This window comes from Trachemys scripta, chromosome 5 (genome assembly GCF_013100865.1).
Source record: "Trachemys scripta elegans isolate TJP31775 chromosome 5, CAS_Tse_1.0, whole genome shotgun sequence".
In the NCBI taxonomy this organism is placed as follows: domain Eukaryota; kingdom Metazoa; phylum Chordata; order Testudines; family Emydidae; genus Trachemys; species Trachemys scripta.
In genome coordinates, this window is record NC_048302.1 from 120,076,806 (window position 1) to 120,101,933 (window position 25,128).

General features: G+C 39.9%; 1 protein-coding gene across 1 annotated transcript in view; it reads right to left on the reverse strand.

The window, feature by feature from the left end:
• GRK4 (G protein-coupled receptor kinase 4) overlaps nucleotides 1-25,128 on the reverse strand; it is a 78,726-nt gene that overhangs the window by 39,300 nt on the left and 14,298 nt on the right. Inside the window, exons 2-5 of the mRNA XM_034772046.1 lie at nucleotides 17,760-17,855; nucleotides 15,688-15,800; nucleotides 6,192-6,269; nucleotides 2,726-2,826 (exon numbers count right to left, since the gene is read on the reverse strand). Coding sequence (XP_034627937.1) covers nucleotides 2,726-2,826; nucleotides 6,192-6,269; nucleotides 15,688-15,800; nucleotides 17,760-17,855 — 388 coding nt within the window. The remainder of the gene's footprint in view (nucleotides 1-2,725; nucleotides 2,827-6,191; nucleotides 6,270-15,687; nucleotides 15,801-17,759; nucleotides 17,856-25,128) is intronic.

A 25,128-nucleotide genomic window follows, 5' to 3' on the forward strand; every position in this document is an offset into this window, starting at 1 on the left:
CAAACACATTTTAAATCAGAGTTATAAGACTGTTACTTATTAATACTAGACAATCATTTCAGATGGGTTTTATTAAAACTGTTAAAGTGATTTTGGAATATAAGTTCCATTGCTAAGGTGACAAGGTTGCAATGCACAATTTTGCATCCACATCTTTCATTTACAGAATGCATGTAATCGTGCCCACCGAAATAAATGCCTCGTTTGGCTGGGGGGGGGGGGGGGAATAAAAGCCTCTCTGGGTCTATGCAGAGCAGACAGGGCCTCAGTTTTTAAAGACCAGTACGAAGTAATTGCCTACCATACAAATTATCTGCCTCAGAAGAATATAGAGCTGAGCAGACCCTTCTCTGGGATTTGAACTTGTATCATTAAAACCACCCTTCCAAACCTTATGGTTAGGCCTGTACACCACTTCCCTCAAACTAAGCAACAAAATGCAAGACAAGATAAAAGATGGGAAAGCCTCATCTTGCTGAACACAGACATTCACTGGAAGTCCAAAAAAAGAGGACGTTATCTGTTTAACTTCTTAGTAGTGTGTATTCTGTGCATCTTTTTTATCTCGTATTCTCAAATTATGCATAGTATTTAGTTTTCAGTTGCTGGGGAGGTGACCCAAGCTGTGACTCAAATGTTGTAAGCTTTTCAGCCGACATGATTAAGCATGCCTAGAAGAACCAGTAATATTAGAAGTGTAAGGGCTCTAGAAGACTGAACATTTGTAAATAAGTACTATCCTTTCAGGAAGAGTCTTTTGCCTGGTGTAGGTATCTGAAATGCCACTATATTACTTGAGAACAAAACAAGTTGTGCTAAATAGTCAGTAATGTTAATCATGATCACTCATTTAAAACTGATTTTCATCCACAATATTGAAATACTGTTGTTGGCCACAGTCACATGGATTTTAAATCAGTATCCCTTTGTTTATCCCTGGACACTGCCAACTTGAAGTCTAGACAGTTTCCAAAAAATTACTTGATAGAAGTTTTGGGTATAACACAAGTCTTGATTTATGATTTTACACTTTCCTTTTTAAAAAAGGAAAAAATAGTTTCTCTCCTTTACTGAAGTAAAAAAAATAGTCTCCTACAAACGAGAGGGGGAAAACAATGAAACTATACATAAAGTAAAACTGGAATAAAGAGAAATATTTCTCTAATCTATTTCAGCTAGAAAAATCTTAGTTCTTACCATTAATAATGGATAAAAAAATTCAGGAAGTAGTGTGATTTTTTTCTTATTTTATGTTTTTAAATGCAGTAAATCAGAATATTTCCCTATCAACTTGATTGGTTCACAAGAACAAAAGAATTAAGAGAAATGGAAAGGCAGGTTAACAAAACCATGCAGGCAGACTCTGCTGCCCATGAACAGCTCTAAAGACTTCAGTTGGACATTGTGCAATCAGAATGCTCTGCCTCCATAGATCACTTTGAAGAACAGGAGCCTTTATCCCTTCCCACAAATATATGGGATTCATACAGCTAAATTCCAGAAAGTTAGTTATTCATCCCCTGAAGTTCAAAGAAATTTGTCCTAAACCACATTTAAATGTTTAGGATTTTTAAATTTTAAATGATGAGCACTCCATCCCCTCCAAACTCCCCTTCCACCAACAACTCAGATCCCCAGTCACGATGCATAGTGAGGAGGCCTTCAGTCCTCATCAACTGTGTCTGCAAAAGGAACATTTGCCTAGGTGAAGGTCTTCTAGCTTCCACCAGCCAATTTATTCTGATATACTGCTTTGTTTCAGTAGAGGTGTAAGTTGCCACCATCTCTACACAGCCAACCACTAGTGGGTTCTTAAGAAGCAATAGTTTTTACTGTCCTTGAAGTGACAATCTCAGCTTCCAGAATCATACCTTGTCCTATTTGTCTGCTATCTTGAGATTGGAGCACTTCAAGGACAACATAATGCCTCTTGAGCTAGCAATGTAATTAGTGTTGCCATCTGTCCTGAAAATTGTATGACCGTCCTGCTGTGTAAGCATTGGTCCTGCAATACTTTTATAAACAGGCTGCTCCAATAAAAGGATTTCCTAGCATAGTCTAAAAACAAGACAAGGAAACTGTCCTCAACACATCTCTGTACATCTAAAATCCTGACTTGTAAGAGGAAGAGGAAAAATATACTGTTCTCCCATATTCAGTTTTTTGAACTTGTGAAAATACTTGCCTGGTAGTGTGTAGTGTGCTATCTATTAAGTCAGTATGGAGACTCCAAAAAAATCATTTAAAATGACAGAGGGGATTTAACTGTTTTTAAGTGCAAATTTCATCAGTTTTAAAAGTAGAATCATTACTGAATCCTCTATAAATACTAAAAGGGGTCTGCAAACAATAACAGTTGCAGAACTTCCAGAAACCAAAAAACCTAGTTTTAGCTCGATAAACATGTTTTTGGTCTGTATGTATTCTGCTCTCACATTGTATTAGTGTCCCAGATTCTTCTGTCTTTGGACACATTTGCACAACTCCCACTAAAGTCAAAGGCACAATAATAACGTCACTTCTGTTACAGCACAGAAGCAACTCTAAGAACAACATGAGTTCTGAATACACTACACAGGAAAACAAAGAGCACTAGATTCCTAGTTGTGTCCTCACCAGAATTTCATTTGATAGTGTCCCTTTAAACTTTCCCTGTAACCTCCCTGGAAATACAAATTTTCAGTGTACTTTTAGCCAACATTTTTAGTCAACATTCATCACGTACCTAGTGCAGTCATTAAAAAGATCTTTGCAAGGGTTCTGCTCCAGTCTTGTTTTACATTCATTCACTGTATCCTGAGGTATTTCCGGTAAGTGGGCTGCAGACTTTACATGATACAAACCAAAAACAATAATGAAAACAATTAGTAATCTGACAAAGATAAAGAATCATAAAAATGTAGAGCTGTAAGACCCTCAAGAGGTCAACTAGTCCATCCACCTGCACCCAGGCAGGATCAAGTATATACAGACCATCCCTGAGAGGTCTTTGTCCAACCTGTTCTTAAAAACCTTCAGTGATGGGGATTCAACAATCTCCCTTGGCAACCTAGTCCACTAGGTAATTAGCCTTTATAATGAGAAAGTTTTTCCTAATATCTCCTTTGCTGCAGATTAAGCCCATTACTTCTTGGCCTACCTCCAGTGGACATGGAAAACAATGGATCACCATCCTCTTTATAACAGGCCTTACAATATTTGAAGGCTTATCAGGTCCCCCCCCTCCCCAGTCTTCTTTCCTTAAGACTAAAACATGCCCAGTTTTTTTAATCTTTCCTCATAGGCCTGTTTTTAATAATATTTTTGTTGCTCTGGCTTATCTCCAATTTGTCCACATCCTTCCTAAAGTGTGGGACCCAACACTGGACACAGTACTCCAGCGAAGGTCTCACTAGTGCTGAGGACAGCCGGGACAGTTACCGCCCATGTCTTACATATGACACTCCTATTAATACATGATATTCACTTTTTTTTTCCCCCCGCAGCTGCATCACATTGTTGGCTCATGTTTTATTTGTGATACACTATACTCCCCAGATCTTTTTCAGTAGTACTACAGTAAAAGCTGTTTTATCCAGCATGTTGAGGAAATGGGGGGTTCCAGTAAGTGAAAAATGCCGGTTAACAAAGAGGGAGGGTGTTCGGGTGTGGGAGGAGGTTTGGGGCTGGAGCGCCCCCATTCTTTGCAGTTCATCCTAATTGAGTGACCTCAGTTGGCTCTCCTAGGAATCCAGTCACACCGGTTTAGAGAGCTTTCTGGTTGGTGAAGTGTTGGATAAAACAGCTTTTACTGTACTACCTAGCCAATTATTCCCCATTTTCTATATGTGCATTTGATTTTTGTTTCCTAAGGCTATGTCTATTTACAACAGTGTATAGAGTACATACACTGCATGCCCTTGAGCACAGGTACAAATAGCAGTGTAGAAAGTGAGGCACTGCTTAGATGAGTTGAGTACAACATGATGTCAAAGCAGTATGGTCTTTCAACCAGTTTTGCACCCACCTTATAGTTATTTCATCCAGACCTCATTTCCCAGTTTGCTTATGAGTATGTCATGTTGGACTGTGTCAAAGGCCTTACCAAAAATCAATATATATGTCAGGTTTGTTTGGCATGATTTGTTCTTGACAAATTCACGTTGGCTATTGCTTATTATCCTATTATCCTCTACGTGCCTACAAAATGATTGTTCAATAATTTGTTCAATTCCTGGAAAGAGAGTGGAAGTTAAGTTGATTGGCCCATAATTCCCCAAGTTCTCTGGTTCCCTTTTTAAAGATATGTGCTTTTTTTTTGCCTTTCTCCAGTCCTCCGGACCTCAGCAATTCTCTTTGAGAACATGTGGAGGATGGGGAACAGTTACAAGACTGCTGCAGCTAGTTTCCTAAGTACCCTAGAGTGAATTTCATCATGCCCTGCCCACTTGACAACATCTAACTTATCTAAATATTCTTTAACTTTATCTTTCCCTAATCTGGCTGGGTTTCTTCCCCTTTGATGTTAATATTAATATTAATTGTGTTATGCATCTGGTCACAATTAACCTTTTAGTGAAGACTGAAGCAAAATAGGCATTAAACACCTCAGCCTTCTTGATATCATCTGTAGCTCTCCTTTTCTCCTAAGTAGAGGACCTACACTTTCCTTCATCTTTCTCCCACTCCTAATGTATTTAAAGAACCTCTTCTTATTGGCCTTTTATGTCCCTTGCCAGGCGCAACTCATTTTGTGCCTTGTTTTTCTGAATTTTGTATCTTCATGCTTGTGCTATTTTTTCTGTACTCTTTAGCAGTTTGCCCATATTTCTACTTTTGTAGGATCGTTTTTTACTTTCAGGTCATTAAAGAGCTCCTGATGCAGCCATATTGGCTTCTAACTATTCTTCCTATCTTTTCTTTGCATCAGGATAGATTGCAGTTCTTCCTTTAATATTCTCTCTTTGAGAAACTGCCAGTTTTCCTGATCTACTTTATCCCTTAGATTTTCTTCCCATGGGACCTTACCTACCAGTGCTCTGAGTTTGTTAAAGTATGTTTTCTGAAGTCCATTGTGCTTATTCTGCTGTTCTCACTCCTTCCTCTCCTTATAGTTCATTAAATCTATCATTTCATGATCATTTCCACCCAAATTGCCTTTCACCTTCAGATTCGCAACCAATTCTGCTCTCTTCATCAGAGGAAGTTTTCTAACTGGTTTAAAAACAAAACTTCAGCTAAACACATTTTAAAACCAGTTAGGGACATGGTGGTTAGGTGGCTTAAGAGGCCTGATCAGTTTTCACTGGTTTAAAGACCATGCCAACTGTTAAATAAGCTTCCAGAGAAGAGGAGACTAATCCAGAGCCTGAGCATTTTTAGGACACCCGCAAGATCCATACCTTCCTCAAGATAAAGCTTCCTCAACATAACCAGAACAATTGGAGAGGATAGGGAGAAAAGAGGATGGAAGTTATATCCCTGACAGAACTTCCGATAGACAGAATAGGGAGAAGAAGAAAGACTCCTTGAATTCCATCAGGGACATCTCTAGGCATATTTAATTTACCAGGGCAGTAATCAGATATTAATAAACTTAGTAGGAGCTTTGGGTGCCCAGCATCTTCTGAAAAATCAACTCCTGTGTTTCTCAAGCTGGGCAGCCAAAACCTGAAACACTTTTGAAAATTTAGACCTAAGTTCTCAAGTCCACACAACATGTCAGCTGCAAAACCAGATCTAGTACTCAAGAGTTCCTTGCAATCCGATGATTCTCAGGTCTCTAAACCACACTACTTTAAAGTAATATGCTAAAACAGCAATTTAGCTACTTTTTGATGTTTAGATGTCAATGGGTTTTAGTCCAATCTCACAAAATTCTGCTTGCCCAGGACTAGTAATTAAAAAAAATTTTTTTTACCATACATAGAGAAAAGTTAAATGTCATAGTGCTAATGAAAAAATAATGGTAGAGAGCAGTCAAGTTTTGTGCTTGAGTTAATGAAGTTTTGCAATAATCTTGAAAGGAAGGGCTAGTCCACATTCCAGAATGACTTGCAAAATTTTATTAGAGTTTCTCATTTTGAGAGCGATCTACTTCTTAATATTTTGAAAACTAAAATATCATCTGAAATTGTTGCAGTTTTGAGCTCTAATTTGGTCAGCTCTTACAATGCAGTCTGACAAAGTATTTTGCAACAGGATATATTTACCCAGTTAGTGAAGTATGTGTCTAAAACTTTCAGACCACAATCTTTACGCTTTTCATCTGAAGACACTTCATACTTGGCCTAGGGAAAAGGAATGAAAATTAAATTAGATCCATTGTTACCTCATATTGCAACAGTAACTGGGATGCCACGTGATTTCTATCACAAATATTGGGAGGCATCTCACCTATGGATTATAAACTGTTCTCATCTATGGCGTTCAAGAATTTAGGGATTTTTTTAAGATGCATACTGAAACAGATAATTATCCACACCATCTTAAAAAAAAAAAAAAAGTTAAGTATGCCAAAACTGTACCTTTCTTAAGACATATTGAAACTGGAGATTTGATTTGTAAAACCCCAGAAGCTATGCCTTAGAAGTATGCATAATTACACTGAAATTATATTTCACATAATAGGAAGCCTTACACAGCAGGATGATGTGCATAATCTTAGGCTGATTAGTCTGACATCACTCCTAGGCAAAATAATGGAAAAGCTGATATGAGATTCAATTAAGAAAGACTTAAAGGATGGGACTATAATCAACAGCAGTCAATACTGTTTTATGAATAATAGGTTTTCAACCTGATATCACTTTCTGAGATTACAAATTTGGTTGATAAAAGATAACGCCATACATATAATAGACTATGTAAGACATTTGACTTAGTACAGCACAACAACATTCTGACTGAAAATTAGCACTATACAATATCAAACAAGCACATGTTAAATGGAATAAAAACTGGCTAAGTGATGGATCTAAAAAGGTAGTCGTCAACCTCATTGAATGGAGGTGTTTCTAGTGAGATTCTGCAAGATTGGTCTTAGGCCCAACATTTTTTATCAGCAATCAAGAAGCAAACATAAGAATCACTGCCAATAAAATGTGTGGTTGACACAAAGATTGGCAGAGTGGTAAGTATTAGCTAGAACAAGGTAATCATACAGAGTAATCAGGATTGCATGGTAAACTAGGTCCATTCAAACAAAGTGTATTTTAATACAGACAAATACAAGATCACACGTATAGGAACGGAAAAAAAAAGTAAGATATAACTACAGAATGGTTGACTCTATTCTGGAAAACAATAACTCTGATTATGGGTCACAATGGACAAGCAACTGAACATGAGCTCCCAGAGCGATGCTGTGGCAAAAAGAGCTAAGGCAATCCTTGGATGTATAAGCAGGAGAATAATAAGTAGGTATAGGGAGGTGACTTTATCTCTGTATACAGCACTGAGGACACAGATACTGGAATAATGCATGCAGGTCTGGTGTCCCCATTTTTAAAAGGATGGGGAAAAATTGGAGAGAGTGCAGAAAAGAGCCACAAAATTGATTCAAGGGCTAGAGAAAATGTCTTACACATTGAGAGATTTAAGCTCCCAATCTGTTTAGTTTATCAAAAAGAAGATGAGAAGTGACTTCATTACAATACCTTCATGGGGAGAAATTATCAGGTACTAAAGGAGTCTTTAATCTAGCAGAGAAAGACCTAACAAGAATCAGTAGCTGAAAGTTGATGCCAGATACTAGGCATGATTTTATAAAAAAAATGAGTATGATTACTCATTGGAACCAACTACCAAGGGAACTTGTAGATTCCCCTTCTTTTGATGTTTGCAAATCTAGACTGATATCTTTCTGGAAGGTATGCTTTAGTCAAACAAGTTACTGGAATAACTTGGAGAAATGTAATGGATTGTGATATACAGAAGGCCAGACTAGAGGAGCTAATGGTCCTTTTTGACATTTAAACCCCTCCTCCCCCAAACTATGAATACAGAGCTTCATCAGTTCAAAGATAACTGTACAGTACAAACATAACTGTTATCACTCTCCTGTGAGACAAGAAGGTATTATCCCTGCCGTATACACAGACAGACTGCTCAAGATAAAAGTTAAAGGGACACACAACAGGAATCTTGTTAAACGGACTCATGATAGAGAAACAAGGTGAGTGAGGTAAAATCTTTTATTGGACCAACTTCTTGTCTCTCTCACCAACAAAAGTTGGTCCAAAAAAGATATTACCTGCCCCCCCTTGTCTCTTTAATATCTTGGGACCGATATGGCTACAACAATAGAGAATTCAGATTTCTGATACAGCACCCACTAAATAGTAGATCTTGAATTTAAAAACAAATTAATATCTAAATAAATGTCTTTGAAATAATTTTCTGCTCTCCTGTTGACATTTATGAGGGTCTAATTCAGCAAAAAAGAAACTGAGTGAATGAGTGAGGGAAACATCAAGACTACATATAAAACGCAATTAAAAGCACAAGTTAAAACATGGAAAGAGAAAAAATTGCTAACAATACAGTTACTGAAAGCTTAGGTGTTATTAATAACTACAGCAGGTACATTTTCAAACAAGTGTTATTTCATGTTCAGTGGTATCTCTAAGGGTCACATTTTCAAAGGGAGTTTGAATTGTGTGTACTTAACTTGAAATATCTAGGGAGCTCATTTTCAGAAGCCCTAATACCTATAACTTCAAATGAAGTCAATGTGTACAGGCGCTACACTTCTCTGGAATGAATAAATATCAGGCTCTTCAGTGTCTCAAGTTGAGCACCCAAATATAAAGACACCCAAAATTAGAAGCTATTTATGAAATTTTAGTTCTAAATGACTTATCTAAAGTCACAGGCAGCGGCACAGCTAGGACTGGAAATCCAGACTCCCTGGAATTCAGTCCCATGATCAATCTAGTAAATTATCCTCAAGACATAGCTTTTCTGCTTGAACATTTTGATTTTGATCACTTCAAAAAAGTTCAACCATTAAACAATTAAGTCAGTACTTTTGCTATCATGAAATTAAAGTAATACCAATAGTGGAAATACAAATTCTGCAGCAATGATTGATCAACTGCAGCAACACATGAGGCGTCTTAACATTTTTATATTATGCCAAAGAAGTTAGTCATCTAATATAAACTTTTAGCCTTATGGTTTTATTTCCACTAATCAGGAACAAGCATTTCATCTAATTTAGAGGAAGTTAAAGAACACTTGCTTCCATGTCATCTAATTTCAAATATTCTGCATAACAAAAAAATTGAGAAGGAAGTTTGAGTCACTACCTCAAAGTGCAGTTTCTTCACACTTTAGTAACCCCCACTCCAGATATTGGAATGGATTTATGGTAAGGTGAGGACTACTTTTGAGGTGACTAAAACCTATTCAATCATTTTCTCAACTCTTCCTTTTCTAAAGCTATACAACTGCCATAGGTGCTGGAACTACAGATGTGGGGGGGTGCTGCAGCACCCCCTGGCTTGAAGTGGTTTCCATTATATGCAGAGTTTACAGTTTGGTTCAATGGCTCTCAGCATCTCCATTATAAAAATTGTTCCAGCACCCCTGCAACTGCCTGAAGATTTTTCAGACTATTATCCATCTTAAAACTAACAATACATAAACTATGTAGCATGGCTTAACTCTACCTTGAACTTGCCATTTCAGCCTCCCAACATATTTATGATGTAGAAATCAAGTTGTCCCTAGGATAATAACAGAAAATACACTAAATTGAGAGATGCATTAGGCTTGTAGAGTTTTTTTTTTAAAACAGGGATCCTCCTTCCCTGACTCTATACTGTATTTCTGTGTCTCAAATATAGTTCCTGCCTGAATATGAGGAAAAATTTCAATCCTATGCTGGACAGCATATGCTGAAAAACTTTGAAACCGCTTGTGTTCCCAGGACTCTGTAATTCTGATATGCCAAAAGGAGAAAGTTTATAGAAAATTAGGTCATTATTTGACTACAAGAAAACTGGCTTGTCTACTTCACACCATTACTTTTGTCTGTTTTAAGAACTTGAGTTAGCTGTCTGAAGCTCAATCCAGAAAAGAAAGAGGGGATCCTGGTTGGTTGAGGACCTATCTGGAAGAGATGGCAGATATTATAACTGACGCCTTTAACTAAGAGGGTATGCCAGCCCTTAGACTGTAAGATTCACAACTATTAGATCCTGAGATGCTTCTAGTTTTATCTGGCAACAGCAATTCTCACGAATGCTTCCTCTCCAAAACTTTTCAATTGGGGGGAAAAAAATGCAAACTCTCGCCTCAGATCTGGGGTTCACAACAGCTATTCATGCCTTTGTGAGATCCAGACTAATTTAATAGGAACAATATATACAAAGCTATACAAATATACTTTGAGCCCACTCAGAAGATACAGCTAGTGCTGAAAATGGCTGGTGTTTAATTAGCAGCATGGGTCTCACATGAAGGATGACATGTATGGCAGAGACAACATTGCCTTAGTGTTAGTTTCTAGGAATTGGTTTTGTTCCTGTTATCTTAGGTATAGTCTATACTACAAAGTTCGGTCAACATAAACTGCCTTGAATTGATGTGTCTACACTTAAAATTTGTCTCCCATCGATGTTACTATGTCTGTGTAATGGAGAACTTACACCACCTCCCCAAGTAGCATTGAGCCATGGTCAATATATTGAGGTCAACATAGCCCAAATATAGACACTGCATTACCTATGTCAACCCTAGCAGTCCTCCAGCAGTCCTACAACGCCTGACACTGACCACTCTAATCACAGTTGTGAACTCCACTGTGCAGGGGACACGGAGACTGGAAGCCCAACTCATCCTCTTTAAAAGCCTGCACATTTTTGAAATGCCCTTTCCGGATTGTCCATCTTGATTAACACAACTGGCAGCTCTCCATTGTTATGTGCAACTGCCCGGCTGACTATGCCAGCTACACGCTCCAGATGCGCTCCAGCCTGGAGTAGATTGGAGATATTGGCTCTCAGCCTGTGGGGAGAAAAGACTGTTGCAAGCAGAGCTATGGACCAGACATATAAACATGTACAACTATGAGCAGATTGCACATGGGATGTAGGAGAAGGGGTATGACAGCAATCAGCAGCAGTGCCATGTGAAAGCAAAGGAACTATGGCAGGCATATCAGAAGGCCAGGGAGGCCAACAATTGATCTGGTGCCAAGCTGCAGACCTGCCACATTTACGAAGAACTGCATGCCATACTTAGAGACCCCCCCGCACTGCTCCACACACCACTGTGGATACCTCCGAGGAGTCGGAGTCACAGGCCCCTGGCATGAACAGCAAGGAGGAGATAAAGGAGGAGGATGTGGGACATGTGACAAAGGGGTGGTGAGGGGCCCGCTATGCCCCGATCCAAGACCTGTTTGAGACTCCACCACAGTCCAATCAGTCCCAGCAGTTGAACATGGGTGAGCCCAATGCAAGGGAAGAAACCTCAGGAAAACGTGTAAATTTATTTCTCATTAGTGATGGTGCCTCCCAATTTAGCAGGAAACAGCTATTGATTTTTTGTTAATTTACTCATACTAGAAGAGGTAGAGTAGCTATCTACTTTTCACTCCCTTGCAGAGTTAAGCAGAGGGGGCATGAGAAGCAGTTTCTTTATGTACACAGGGATGGCCCTTGAATCCTCCTGAGATATCTTGATGAAACTTTCATGGAGGTACACTGCAATCCTCTCCCAAAGATTTCTAGGGATGGGACCCTTCTTTCTTTCTCCTCAGGAGGACACTTTTCCGCACCAGTTGGAGAACTTCGGCAGGCACCATTACTATAAGTAGGTGACAGCATACAGGCCCCAGGTGGCTCCAGGATGTCAGCAGCAGCTGTGTTCTCTGTGCCTTTGTTACCCTCAGGAGTGAGATATCAGCTAAAATTACCACTGCCTGTGTAAAATGGTGCCAGTTTTCAGTGCCATTGCCCTGTACTCAGTTTCATGCAACTGAGCAATTCCCACCTCATTTCCCTCACCCGTGGCAGGCCATGCTCGCCATGGCTGGTGCTTTTAGTGGCACCATGAACAAGCACTCCAAAGTAGAAATGTCAATAAGTATGTCTTGTTTAAACCTTTAGGGGAACAAGGGAAGGGAGTTCTGAAACTTTACTTTTGTTTTCTGTAGCAAACTATACTGACAATGATACCTCTCCGCGTTTTATCCATAGCTGCTGCCATTGCGGCCTTGAGGAGTTTCCCCTCCACACCTGTGGAATGCCTGAATCAGATAAGGAGAAGAAAGAAGAGGACTTGGGATGACATAGTCGGCGAGATTCTGCAAGTTAGTGATGCAACAGATCATGACCAGAGGGCCTGGAGGATAAATACTGCAGACTGTATGGAGGAGGAAAGAGTGGACAGGAGAAATCCCTAGGAGTACCAGCAGGAAAATGAGAGGGAGATGCACCAAGATATAATAGTCATGCATCCGAAGAAGTGGGCATTCACCCACGAAAGCTCATGCTCCTATACGTCTGTTAGTCTATAAGATGCCACAGGACTCTTTGCTGCTTTTACAAGATATAATAGGCTTCTTTGGCTGAAAACACAGATGCTGCAGATTCTTGTGGATTTACTGATTCAACAAATCATGGACTAGCTTTCCTTTGCAGTCCATGGAGAACTCCAGTAAAGCACCTCACTAGACCCTGCCTCAACCTTCCACATGGGATCAGGGGCTACATTCCTACCCCGCCACTACACTCAGGAGGACATTAAGGACAACAACAGCTTTACATATACTGATGTGTGAGAGCCACAGCTTATGTATGTGTAGCTAAAATGGATATGAATGGTCCTTCCCTTCTTTAACCTCAGTTCCATACCTTTATTAAGGTTCTAAAGTATTTGCTTTTAACTTGCTCAGAATTTTTTTTTTGAAGTGTTTACGTTAGTCAATGAAACTCTATTGTTTGGGAAATAATTCATGTTTATTAGTTCCCAATATATGTTGCAGAATGCCTAGCAGTAGTGAACCCACTTACTTTCTTGCTACTGTACAATGTGACAACTCATAGGATCAGTGAAAAAACATGTAATAATCATAAATGTACTCCAAGCACCACAAAATTAATAGGTGCATTGTCAGTGTCATATTCTTAGATGTACTTCAAGCACCACACAATTCATAATGGGCGCCCGAACAGCAGGGCCATGTACAGCACAGTACACCACAACGCATTACTGTAGCTCGCTGTTAAAGTGTTCTTTCAAAGCCTCCCTGAGCCATATAGCTCTGTGCTGAGCTTGTCTAATAGCCCTTATGTGCCTATTCAAACTCAGCAGACAGCCATTCCACCTCAACCCCATGGCAACTTTTCCCCCTTTGCTTCACAGACATTATATAGGACACAACAGGCAGCTATAACCATTGGGATATTTTTCTCAATCTGAGCCAACCTTGTGAGTAAATAACACCAGCACCCCTTTAATCTACCAAAAGCATGTTTAACGTTCTTCATCTGCTAAGCCAGCAGTTGAATATTTCCTTGGTGCTGTTGAGGTGCTGGTATACAACTTTGTGAGCCAGAGCAATAAGGGATAGGCTGGGTCCCCCAGGATCACGATTGGCATTTCAACATCGCCAATGGTAATTTATTGGTCGGCAAAGAAAGTCCATGCTTATAACTTTCTGAACTGGCCTGTGTTCTTAAAGATACAAGCATCATGCACTTTGCTTGACCAGCCAACTTTGATGTTGATGAAGCCTCCCTAGTGATCTGCCAGTGCTCGCATAACCATAGAAAAGTAGCCCTTTTGTTGATGTACTCGGTGGCAAGGTGGGGGTCTGGTGCCAAAACAGGAATATGCTTCAGGCAGTTTGGGAATCCCATTGCTGCAAATCCATCCACTACATCCCACACATTGGCAAGAATCACCATCCTACATAGCAGGAGATGATTAATGGCCCTGCACACTTGCATCACAACGGTCCCCCACAGTGGATTTTCCAATTCCAAAATGACTTCCTACTGACCGGTAGCAACCTGGAATTGCAAGTTTCCACAGTGGAGAAGTAAACAGCAATAGCTTTGTCAGTGCAGCCCTCATTCTGGTGTTCCAGCTCTGGGGCAAACTCAGTATACAGATCCAGGACTGTGGGCTTGCGCATCCAAAAGTTCTGCAGCCACTGCTCATCATCCCAAACCTGCATTATGATACAATCTCACTGGTCAGTACTCATTTCTCAGGCTCCATCATTTACAGCTGCTCTGTGAATACCTCCAACAACCTTGAATTGATTCTTGCTATGTCCCACAGCAATCTGCCCTTCAGGAAATCATCATGTTCCCTCATCTCTTCTTGCAGCTCTGCAAATACCAGAGTATTGTGTGTCCTGTGTTTGGAATGCTCATGGCAATAGTTCAGAGCTCTGCAGGCTCCATGTTTCTATCAGCTATGGTGGAGAGTGACAAGTCCCACATGGGTTCGAGGGATTTTCAAAATAGGCATGAAAATTATAGGATAGAGATGACATTATGCGGTGGAGAAAGTTGCATGATAGGAACTTGTCCTGTGTGACTCATTTCTGCTCCACCATGCATTGCCAAAACGTCCTGAAAGACATTGTGTTGGAGAACGGTGAGCTGAACACTGAGCTACCTAGCCATGGTGCATTGCACTGTGCATCAACACAATCACTCCTGGGGAGTACCTGCAGTACCAATGCAAGAAGCAAAGTACGCATGCGCACAAGCAATATACTAACTGTGGAAGCTTTATGTCAAGGTAACTTAGGTCAGCAAAAATTTGTAGTGTAGACGTATCCTTAGGCCAGTGGTTCTTAACCTTTACTGCAGCCTGCAGCCCTTTGGTTCTCAAAATAGGTTCTCGCACCCCTTAAAACTAAAAAATATCTTATAGCATCCCTTAAACCTAGATATATTTTTGTTTGTATATTACGGTAATCGTTAAGAAATGTATAATGTTAATAAATACATAGGCTTGATGAAACAAAACAGTTGTACTTATGTGCCTGTGCTTAATTTGTGTTTTCGATGACTTACCGTCTAAAAAAATCTGGCATGTCTCGCACCCCCAGAAAGGGCATCATGCACCCCAGGTTAAGAACCACTGCCTTAGGCTATGCCTACACACACAGCTGTACAATTGTAGTGCTACACTGTAGACACGACAGCAACCTCCCTCTCTTCCATCGACCTAGCACTGTCTATGCTGGGGATTAAGTCAGCAAAAATATGTCTCTCAGAGGTGTGGACTTTTCACACTCCTTAGAGAAGCATGTGTCAAGGTAAGTTTTCAGTGTAGACCAGCTCTTAGAGAGCACCTAACTAAACTGATATATCAAGTGAGATACTGAAACTTAGAACTGTACATAAGCAGGAAGAGCATTTTCAGTGAACTAAGGTTTCCCCCAATGGAGCCCAAAATTATTGACCTCTAAGGCACACTACAAGACGTACAAATTTACTCCAGATTTTGTCAGAAGTTGTAGCCATTAAGGGCATTGAATTTCTTTTGCTGAGCTCTTTAGTTGACACTGAATCAGTTTTGCTACATTTTAACAGTTGTGGTATTAGTATGCATTTGGAGCTAGAGAATTTGGCAGGCACATTTTATAAAACTTAAAAATAGGCTACTTGCGCCAGTTCCTAATTCCTCAGAAGAATAAGGCTGGGGACCTTCTAGGCGGAGTCTACTGCTTACCACTGCATCCAGGAATTCAATGCATGTCTTCAAATCTGGCCTAGTGTCACAGAACTGTCTGAAGAGAAGTCTCCCTATTGGCTGCTTGTCACAGAGCTGGTTATAGTTTTTTTCTGGGTAAAAGAAGAGATTAAACAAATGACATCATTACAAGCCAGAGTGCTGTTCTTCGCACCCCTTACCTATCCCAATTTGAGACTGCAACAGATAAAGCATCATTTAGAGCAGGGGTTCTCAAACTGGGGGTCGGGACCCCTTAGGGGGTCAATGAGGTTATTACCTGGGGTGGTCACGAGGTGTCAGCCTCCACCCCAAACCCTGCTTTGCCTCCAGCATTTATAATGGTGTTAAATAAATATATAAAAATGTGTTTTTAACTTATAAGGGGGTAGGGGGTAGCACTCAGAGCCTTGCTATGTAAAAAGGGTCACCAGTACAAAAGTTTGAGAAACACCGATTCAGAGCATTTACATTGCAGATTCCCATTCAGATAGGACCACCAAGATTTCATGTAATCAGTAACGTGTCAAAAGGAGCAGGGCTAAACCAGCTGTAAAGGTTACAAAGGAAAGTGACAGAGACTTGCTTACTACCACTGCTGCCTCCAACATCCCACCATACACACACACAAAATAGTGTAAAACTTTTATATTAAATTAGCTGCTAATTGCTAATAAATTAAGGAAAAACACTTGACAAGGTCCTGTATATTACATAGTGAAGTGCCAGCCCCAATGCAAACAAAAGCAAGCTGATTCTTACTCACATGAAGAGTCTCATTACCATAAACAGGACTACTCATGTGACCAAGTACTGTGGGATCAGCTTCCCTATTTGAATTCCACTATAATCATTTGACCAAAATATCTGTGGTCCATATATTCAACATCAGATAGGGTTAGTAATACATCAATTATTTGTATTATTGTAGCAGCTAGAAACCCTAGCCATGGACCAGGGCCCCATTGTGCAAGGTGCTGTACAATCAGTGAACAGAAAGACTCTCTATCAAAACAGACTTACACTTTAAGTAATGCTTGGAGGAAAGTGTAAAAATCCCCATAACGAACTATTATGCAATAACAAGTTAATCAGAAAGCTTCTTCCTAAACCAAGCAGTTGGCCAACATCCTGGAACAAATACGAAATCAACATCTCTACCCTTCCTTCAGACAGTATGCACATTAGTGATGTACATTAAGGAAAAGGGTGTTTTTTTTTAAAATAGGTGTGTCCAAGGACAACTGGATCTTGAATTTGGGAGCCTGGGATGTTTTTCTGGTGAGCAAGGGAATAAAGGCCAAAGAGAGAAAAGGGGGGCAGGAAGGACGAGAGAGAGAGAGAGAGCGTGAGCAAAAGCGGAACGAGAAAAAAAATGTGGATTACGGTATTAAACAGTATAGTCAAATTTTGGGGGTGGGGAAATAAAGCTGATAGTTCCTGTTTGTCTTACAGATGCCAAAGCTGATTAAGAAGTTTTATCTTGGTAGTTTTATTTGCAACATCTGTGTCCAAAGTAAGAATTAATGCACTTTCATGGTAGCTTGGTGCTTATGCAGAAGCTTTCTGGTTCAAAAGGTTTCCCACTGAAGGGGTTTACGTTTTGATTTCAGTTCTTCAGAGCTAATTTAAAGAGGCTTTAAAAACAAAGAAAAGGATTATCCAATTTGAGGCAATTATAGGTCATTGCTTCAGAAAGGCATGTTGTCACAGTCACAGCAGTATACCCAGATTTCCTTGAACAGGCCACTCTAACATTGTTGCTAGTAACTTGTTAGCATCTGCAATTTTAACAGTCTGATGAGGATGCTTAGTTTTTGAGACCCAAACCAGAACATAATGATGCCTTTAAATCACAAGTTAATGAGATTTCAGGAGCAGTTTTCTTGGGCACAATCAACAGTAGCTGTGATGATTGCTTTCCCCTCAGGAATTCTCAATTAAATTAGAGGACTTGAGGTAGGATTACAAACTAGCAAACTATCTAGTCAGAAGCAAGAAGAAATACCTTCATTGGATAATGGCATACTCCCAAAAGAAATTAGACTTGCGTATTATACACACACACCTACCGATTGAACGTCTAAGGTCTTCACAATAACTGAGAGGTGGTAACTTTAGCATCTCCTTCCATTTCTTACTGCGTCCATTCCGTTTGCCACACCCTCCTAAAAGGAAAACAAAGCCCTATGTAAACAAGAGTAGTCTACAAGTCAATCCAATGCTACAATATGCTCTCTCTCCTCTGCCGAGCATATATTGTAGCCTTGGGTCATTCTCATTTCTACAGAGAGGTGCCAGATATTTTGCAAGTGGACTGGACTATTTTTTCCTGCAAGCAAGGGAATCTAAACAAGCAAATGTGAGTCTCTTAACAATTCCCTCATTGTCTTTAATATCTCGTGTGTATTCCAATTTTCTATCATGGGCAAAAATGTTTAGCATCCAGGCACTTTCCATGCAGATCATCCTCCTTCCGAACCCATAATTCAAATTAACTCTTAAAATTAGACATAGGATTGTGACCCTTCCACAAGATCAGAAAAACTTCCATCTATCCAGATGTGCACATTTTATAAGAAAATTCACAGCTCTGGAGAATCTGAAAATATCTAGATATATCCAAGCAGGTTTAGGATAGGCCAGAAGTCTATAGTGAATTTCCTTCCTTTATTAGCATTACAATATCAATATCATATTAACAAGTGTGTTTCTATCATTAATCTTTACAGAAAATAAATACAATCCCACATGTATATTGTGATGCCATACAGAGTTCAATCAATATCTTGAAGGTTCAATTTCAAAGGGTTCTCAAATGCATCTGGCTCCCTTTACCTCTCAAATGGTTTTTCTTTTAAAAAGGAAGCAAAAAAAAAGGGACAGAACAAGGAAACAATGCAAGACTGAAGTCAAGAAATCATGACCATTAAAGTTAAGGAATTAAGCACTTAAAACTCAGGTTTTACTGCAATGTTAAAAAAACAAATTGTACATAAATAGCCTTTTTTATTCTATTTTCCGTGTAAGAATAAGCATTAATACTACCACTATTATGACAGCACGTAGGGGTCCAAGACATGGACCAAAACCTCGCTGGCCAGTGTACAAATACATACTGTATGTTTTATGGTACAGACTATATAATATACAGGGTAATCAACATGACAGAATTAATCACTGTAGATACTGAACCTTTTGAAGGCGATCAACTTTGATGTTATATCAAGAGTAGTTTTTCACATTTCATAAATACAATCAGGATTTCTTTATTAATTATCTCATGAAGGTATATTTAATTCATTTATTGTAAGATGAAGGTAACAATATAAGAGACTTTAACCTCTCTACTCTTATCAGACCTTAAAATCACTATTTTCTTAACACAGTGAAGATGTGTATATGTATACATTTTGTGGAGAGGCTAAGTGATCAATAGATATGATCATTTTAAAAAAGATTGTTATGAAATGTATCAGTCTAAGCATATCAAAATATTTCACATTTATATAAACTTCATGCTTCACACAGGTTTTTAAAAGCATTTAATTTTACATACTGAACCAATACAAATGTGTATCCGCATGACAGAGCAGAAGTAGACAGTGAGATATTTTCGAAGCCCTACTCTTTAGCAATGAAAATATCACAAGATATTGTTAACCACACTTGGGAGGGGACAGGAAGGGTAGCTGTGCACAACACAGTTACAGGATGCATTAGATTTACCTCACTGTTCTGTTTTTCTCTAGCTCTACCCAGCCTCTAAATTCACTACAAAAGGTGCAATATTACAATATCTTCACAACCAATCATCCCAGTTTAGGAGGATATCTTCAATGCTCCAGTAAAAAAAGTTTAACGTGTCTGTCTGTCTGTGTAGTCTGATCTTTCAAAGAGACCCATCTCTGGTGGGAGAAGTGGGGGGCCTGTGAATCCAGGAAAGGTCAACTTTGAAGAAAAAAAAAAAAGCCAAATCGGGCAAGACTATGTATGGTAACACGTCTAGGAACCCTAACAGGCATGTATGCACTAGGTTCCCAAATGCCCCATTGGTCTTGGGTCCTGCTGAACTAGTTCTCTATTGGCATTCTATTGTTACTTTTCTAAAGTGGGGCTGACAAGACAAAGACACGGCAATTGCAGCTTTGAACAGGCAATGTTGTATAAGGTATCAAACAACCCAGTTAGTGTGTTTGATGACACACTATAGCAGATGGGAAGGAGACATGCTTTGTGACTGTAACATTTTGTTGCAAAAAAACTTCTGATCTAGGTCGTATGCTAAATAAACCCGCTTCTAAAGACACAGAAAAAGTAAGAAACACCAATAAGACCAGTGCACTGATCACCGTAGTTCAGGCCTCAATACTAGTAAATAATCAAGAATGCCTGCTGGTACTTTGCCCCAAATATTGTGAGAAATTTATAAGTCCTTTGTTCCTCAGTTTACAAAAAAGGGAATTTTTGAAAATCACAATCCAGTCACATTCATCCTCTTATATAAAATTGAACATCTTGTTCACGATATACTACAGTCAACAGCTTATTTGATTCACTGCAACCAGCCTGGTTCTTTCTATGTGCTCTGGTTCCTATTATAATTAGGAACATATCTACAATATGCATGCAAAGAACAAATCAGGCTATCCAATACTGAGAAGACTGAATGCATCATTAGAGGATCCAGCAAGGTTTTTTGGTTTTGTTTTTTTAAAAACCAGACTCTTAAATACACTGTTTCTGTTAAAAATTGTGCAGGAGGGCAATTTGCTTTTCAGCTAAAGACTCATCTTATTGTGCATCTTGTTACAGTTCTGTAGCGATTCAAAACCTGCTATAACTGAGGCTGTAACGATTATGCTCTGTGACAATATCTATTGATTCCAGAGCTCCGGCCCTGAAATCTCACTGCTTTAGATACCTTCTTATAGAAAGACCAGTGCTGTGCTTCGCCAAACAGAAATGAAGAAACTGACAGGTTGTGAACTCTCTGCTTTATGCCTGAGCAACAGGCTTCAAATGTAAGAGAGTCCTAGTTAAACATAACACATGAAGGCAAGCAACTGAATACTGACAAAATGTAGAAGTACTTATATACAAAGTCTAAATACTAAGATGGGCAAACTAGAATGCCTGGCATTAAATGAGAATATTGATATAATAGGCATTAAGGAAACTTGGTGGAATGAGGATAATTAATGGTGCATGTTAATACCAGGATACAAAATACACAGGAATGACAGCATGACACCATATGTGAAAGAAAGCCAAATAAGTCAAATAAGTAAAACATCTTCAGTGAATCCAACAGTACCATAGAATTTCTATAGATAGAAATTCCATGCTTGAACAATAAGAGTATAGCAGTAGGAATATACTACTGAAGACCTGACCAGTATGGTGACAGAGACTGTGAAATGCTCAAGATTATTATTGCATTTTCTGCCTTTGTAGCCACTCTAATGGAGGATTTCAAAATAACCCCATATTGACTGAGTAGGTGTCATCTAAGGATGGAATGCAGAAATAAAGTTTCTAGACACCATAAGTGACAGCTCCTTGGACCAGCTTTGCCTGCAACCCACAAGGAGAGAGGCCATTCTTGATCTAGTCCTAAGTGTAGCACAGGATCTGGTACAAGAGGTGACTATGATCACTACTACCGAGCAGTTCACCTGTAATGTAATTTAATTTAACATATTTGTAGGGGCAAAAAATGCCAAAGAAGCCCAGCAAAGTAGCATTTAACTTCAAAAAGGGAAGCTACACAAATATGAGGAAGCTAGTTAAATGGAAATGAAAAGGAACAGTCACAAGGATGAAATGCCTGCAAACAGTATGGAGACGATTTAAAAATACTTTAGAGACTCAAATAAAATGAAACTGTATTGATCTTCATGAATGAGGATATGAGGGAGATTCCCAAACCTGAGCCATTCTTTTTAGCTGGCAAATCTGAGGAACTGTCCCAGATTGAAGTGTCATTAGAGGAGGTTTTGGAACAAATTTATAAACTAAACAGTAATAAGTCACCATGACCAGATGGTATTCACCCAAGAGTTCTGAAGGAACTCAAATGTGAAACTGAAGAACTACTAACTGTAGTCTGTAACCCATCATTTAAATCAGCTTCTGCACCAAAATGAGTGGAGGATAGCTAATGTGACGCCAGTTTTTTAAAAGGGCTCCAGAGGTGATCCCAGCAATTACAGGCCGGTAAGCCTGACTTCGGGATTGGGCAAACTGGTTGAAACTATAGTAAAGAACAGAATGGTCAGACACATAGATGAAAATAATTTGTTGGGGAAGAGTCAACATGGTTTTTGTAAAGGGAAATCATGCCTCACCAATCTACTAGAGTTCTTTGAGGAGGTCGGTCAACAAGCATGCGGACAAGGGTCGTCCAGTGGCTACAGTGTACTTAGATTTTCAGAAAGCCTTGACAAGGTCCCTCACCAAAGGCTCTTAAGCAAAGTAAGCTGTCATGGGTTAAGAGGAAAGGTCCTCGCATGGATTGGTAACTGGTTAAAAGATAGGAAACAAAGGGTAGGAATAAATGGTCAGTTTTCAGAATGGAGAGAGGCAAATAGTGGTGTCCCCTTAGGCTCTGTACTGGGACCAGTCTTATTTAACATATTCATAAATGATCTGGAAAAAGGGGTAAACAGTGAGGTGGCAAAATTTGCAGATGATACAAAACTACTCAAGATAGTTAAGTCCCAGGCAAACTGCGAAGAGCTACAAAAGGATCTCTCAAAGCTAAGTGACTGGGCAAGAAAATGGCAGATGAAATTAAATGTTGATAAATGCAAAGTAATGCACATTGGAAAACAAAATCCCAACTATACCTATGAAATGGGGTCTAAATTAGCTGTTACCACTCAAGAAAGAGATCTTGGAGTCATTGTGGATAGTTCTCTGAAAACATCCACTCAATGTGCAGCAGCAATCAAAAAAGCAAACAGAATGTTGGGAATTATTAGGAAAGGGATAGATAAGACAGAAAATATCATGCTGCCTCTATATAAATCCATGGTATGCCAATAACGTGCAGATGTGGTTGCCTCATCTCAAAAATATATATATTGGAATTGGAAAAGGTTCAGAAAAGGGCAACAAAAATGATTGGGGTATGGAACGGCTGCCGTGTGAGGAGAGATTAATAAGACTGGAACTTTTCAGCTTGGAAAAGAGACAACTAAGGGGGGATATGATTGAGGTCTATAAAATCATGACTGGTGTGGAGAAAGTAAATAAGGAAGTGGTATTTACTCCTTCTCATAACATAAGAACTAGGGGTCATCAAATGAAGTTAATTGGCAGCAGGTTTAAAACAAACAAAAGGAAGTATTTTTTCACACAACGTACAGTCAACCTGTGGAACTCTTTGCCAGAGGATGTTGCGAAGGCCAAGACTATAACAGGGTTCAAAAAAGAACTAGATAAATTCCTGGAGGATAGATCCATCAATGGCTATTAGCCAGGATGGACAGGGATGTTATCCCTAGCCTCTGTTTGCCAGAAGTTGGGAATGAGCAACAGGGAATGGATCACTTGACGATTACCTGTTCTGTTCATTCCGTCTGGAGCACCTGGCATTGGCCAGTGTCAAAAGACAGGATACCAGACTAGATGGACCTTTTGGTCTGACCCAGTATGGCCGTTCTTATGTATGCCCTAATGAAACAAAAACCACACACACCCCAAAAAAACAAACAAACAAACAAAAAAACCCAGCCATAATGGCAAAACAGAGTAAAGAGATGGTTAGAGGCAAAAAGGCATCCTTTAAAAATTGGAAGTCAAATCCTAGTGAGGAAAATAGAGAAGAACAAACTCTAGCAAGTCAAGTGTAAAAAGTATAAAAAGGCAGGCCAAGAAAGAATATGAAGACCAATTAACTAAGAACACAAAAGCTAATAGCAAAACTTTTTAAGTACATCAGAAATAGGAAGTGGAGAAAATGAATAAGAAAGTGTTATTCACCACTTCACACAACACACAAACCAGGGTCACCAAAGGAAATTAATAGGCAGCAGATTTAAAACAAACATGTGTAAGTATTCTAAACATCACACCATCAACCCCTGGAATGCATTTGCCAGGGATGTTGTGAAGGCCAAGAGTATAACTGAATTCAAAAAAGAATGAGAAATTCATGGAGGATAGGTCCATCAATGGCTATTAACCAAGATGGTCAAGATGTGTGTCCCTAAACCTCCAACTGCTACAAGCTGAGACTGGATGATGGGAATTTTTTACTCAATATTTGCCCTGTTCTTTTCATTGCCTCAGAAGCATCTGGACCATTGGTTTGACCCAGTATGTCCATTCTTATGTTCTGATGAGCCACTAGTTTAGCCTCCTTCAGATGTATTTATGGGCTAGATAGGTCTCCAACAGCAAGTGATACATCTTCATATGAAGGCGGAGGGAGGGTAAGGGGGGGAAACTGTTGTGAGAATGACATTATGGTAATGACTGAAGAGGCACTTTAATAACACATTTTCAAGCACTTACGAAGAATTTCCCAAAAAACATTACCCCATGGGATGAAATTTCTCATGTTTACTTTCAGTGTAAAGAGGCAGAGTTTTTCTTCTAGGAAAGTTCAGTGAGATTCCATTAGATCAGGAATGGGTCAACTTTTTGGCCCGAGGGCCACTTCTGGGTATGGAAATTGTATGGCAGGCCATGAATGCCCACAAAATTGGGGGTTGGGGTGCGGGAGGGGGTGAGGGCTCCATCTGGGGGTGCAGGCTCTGGGGTGAGGCCAGAAATGAGGAGTTCAGGGTGCGGGAGGGGGCTCCGGGCTGGGACCGAAGGCATTGGGGGGGGGGGGAGGAAATCAGGGCGGGGACAGGGGGTTAGGGTGCAGGAGGGGGTCAGGGGTGCAGGCTCCTGGCAGCTCTTAACTCAAGCAGCTCCCAGAAGCAGTGGCATGTCCCCCCTCTGGCTCCTACACAGAGGCGTGGCCAGGCAGCTCTGCACGCTGCCCTGTCCACAGGCGCCACCCCTACAGGTCCTATTGGCTGCGGTTCCCGGCCAATGGGAGCTGCACAGGTGGCGCTTGGGGTGGGGGCAGCATACGGATCCCCTTGACTGCCCCTACACATAGGAGCCAGAGGGGGGACATGCCACTGCTTCCGGGAGCTGCGTGGAACAGCACAAGCCCACGACTCCGCTTCCCGGCTGGAGCTCGAGGGCATGATTAAAACATCTGGAGGGCCGGATGCAGCCCCCAGGCCGTAGTTTGCCCACCCTTGCATTAGATCATTTCTGAGTTATCAGGGCAGGATACATTAAATGTTTCCAGCTGTTTTTTTAAACATTCACCTAATAATTTTTTGACAAAAAGATGGCTGTTTTTTTTTGCTTACCTTATATGAGTCCTCGGTGAAAACAAAGATGTTTGTTGCAAAGAAGTCTTACGTATGG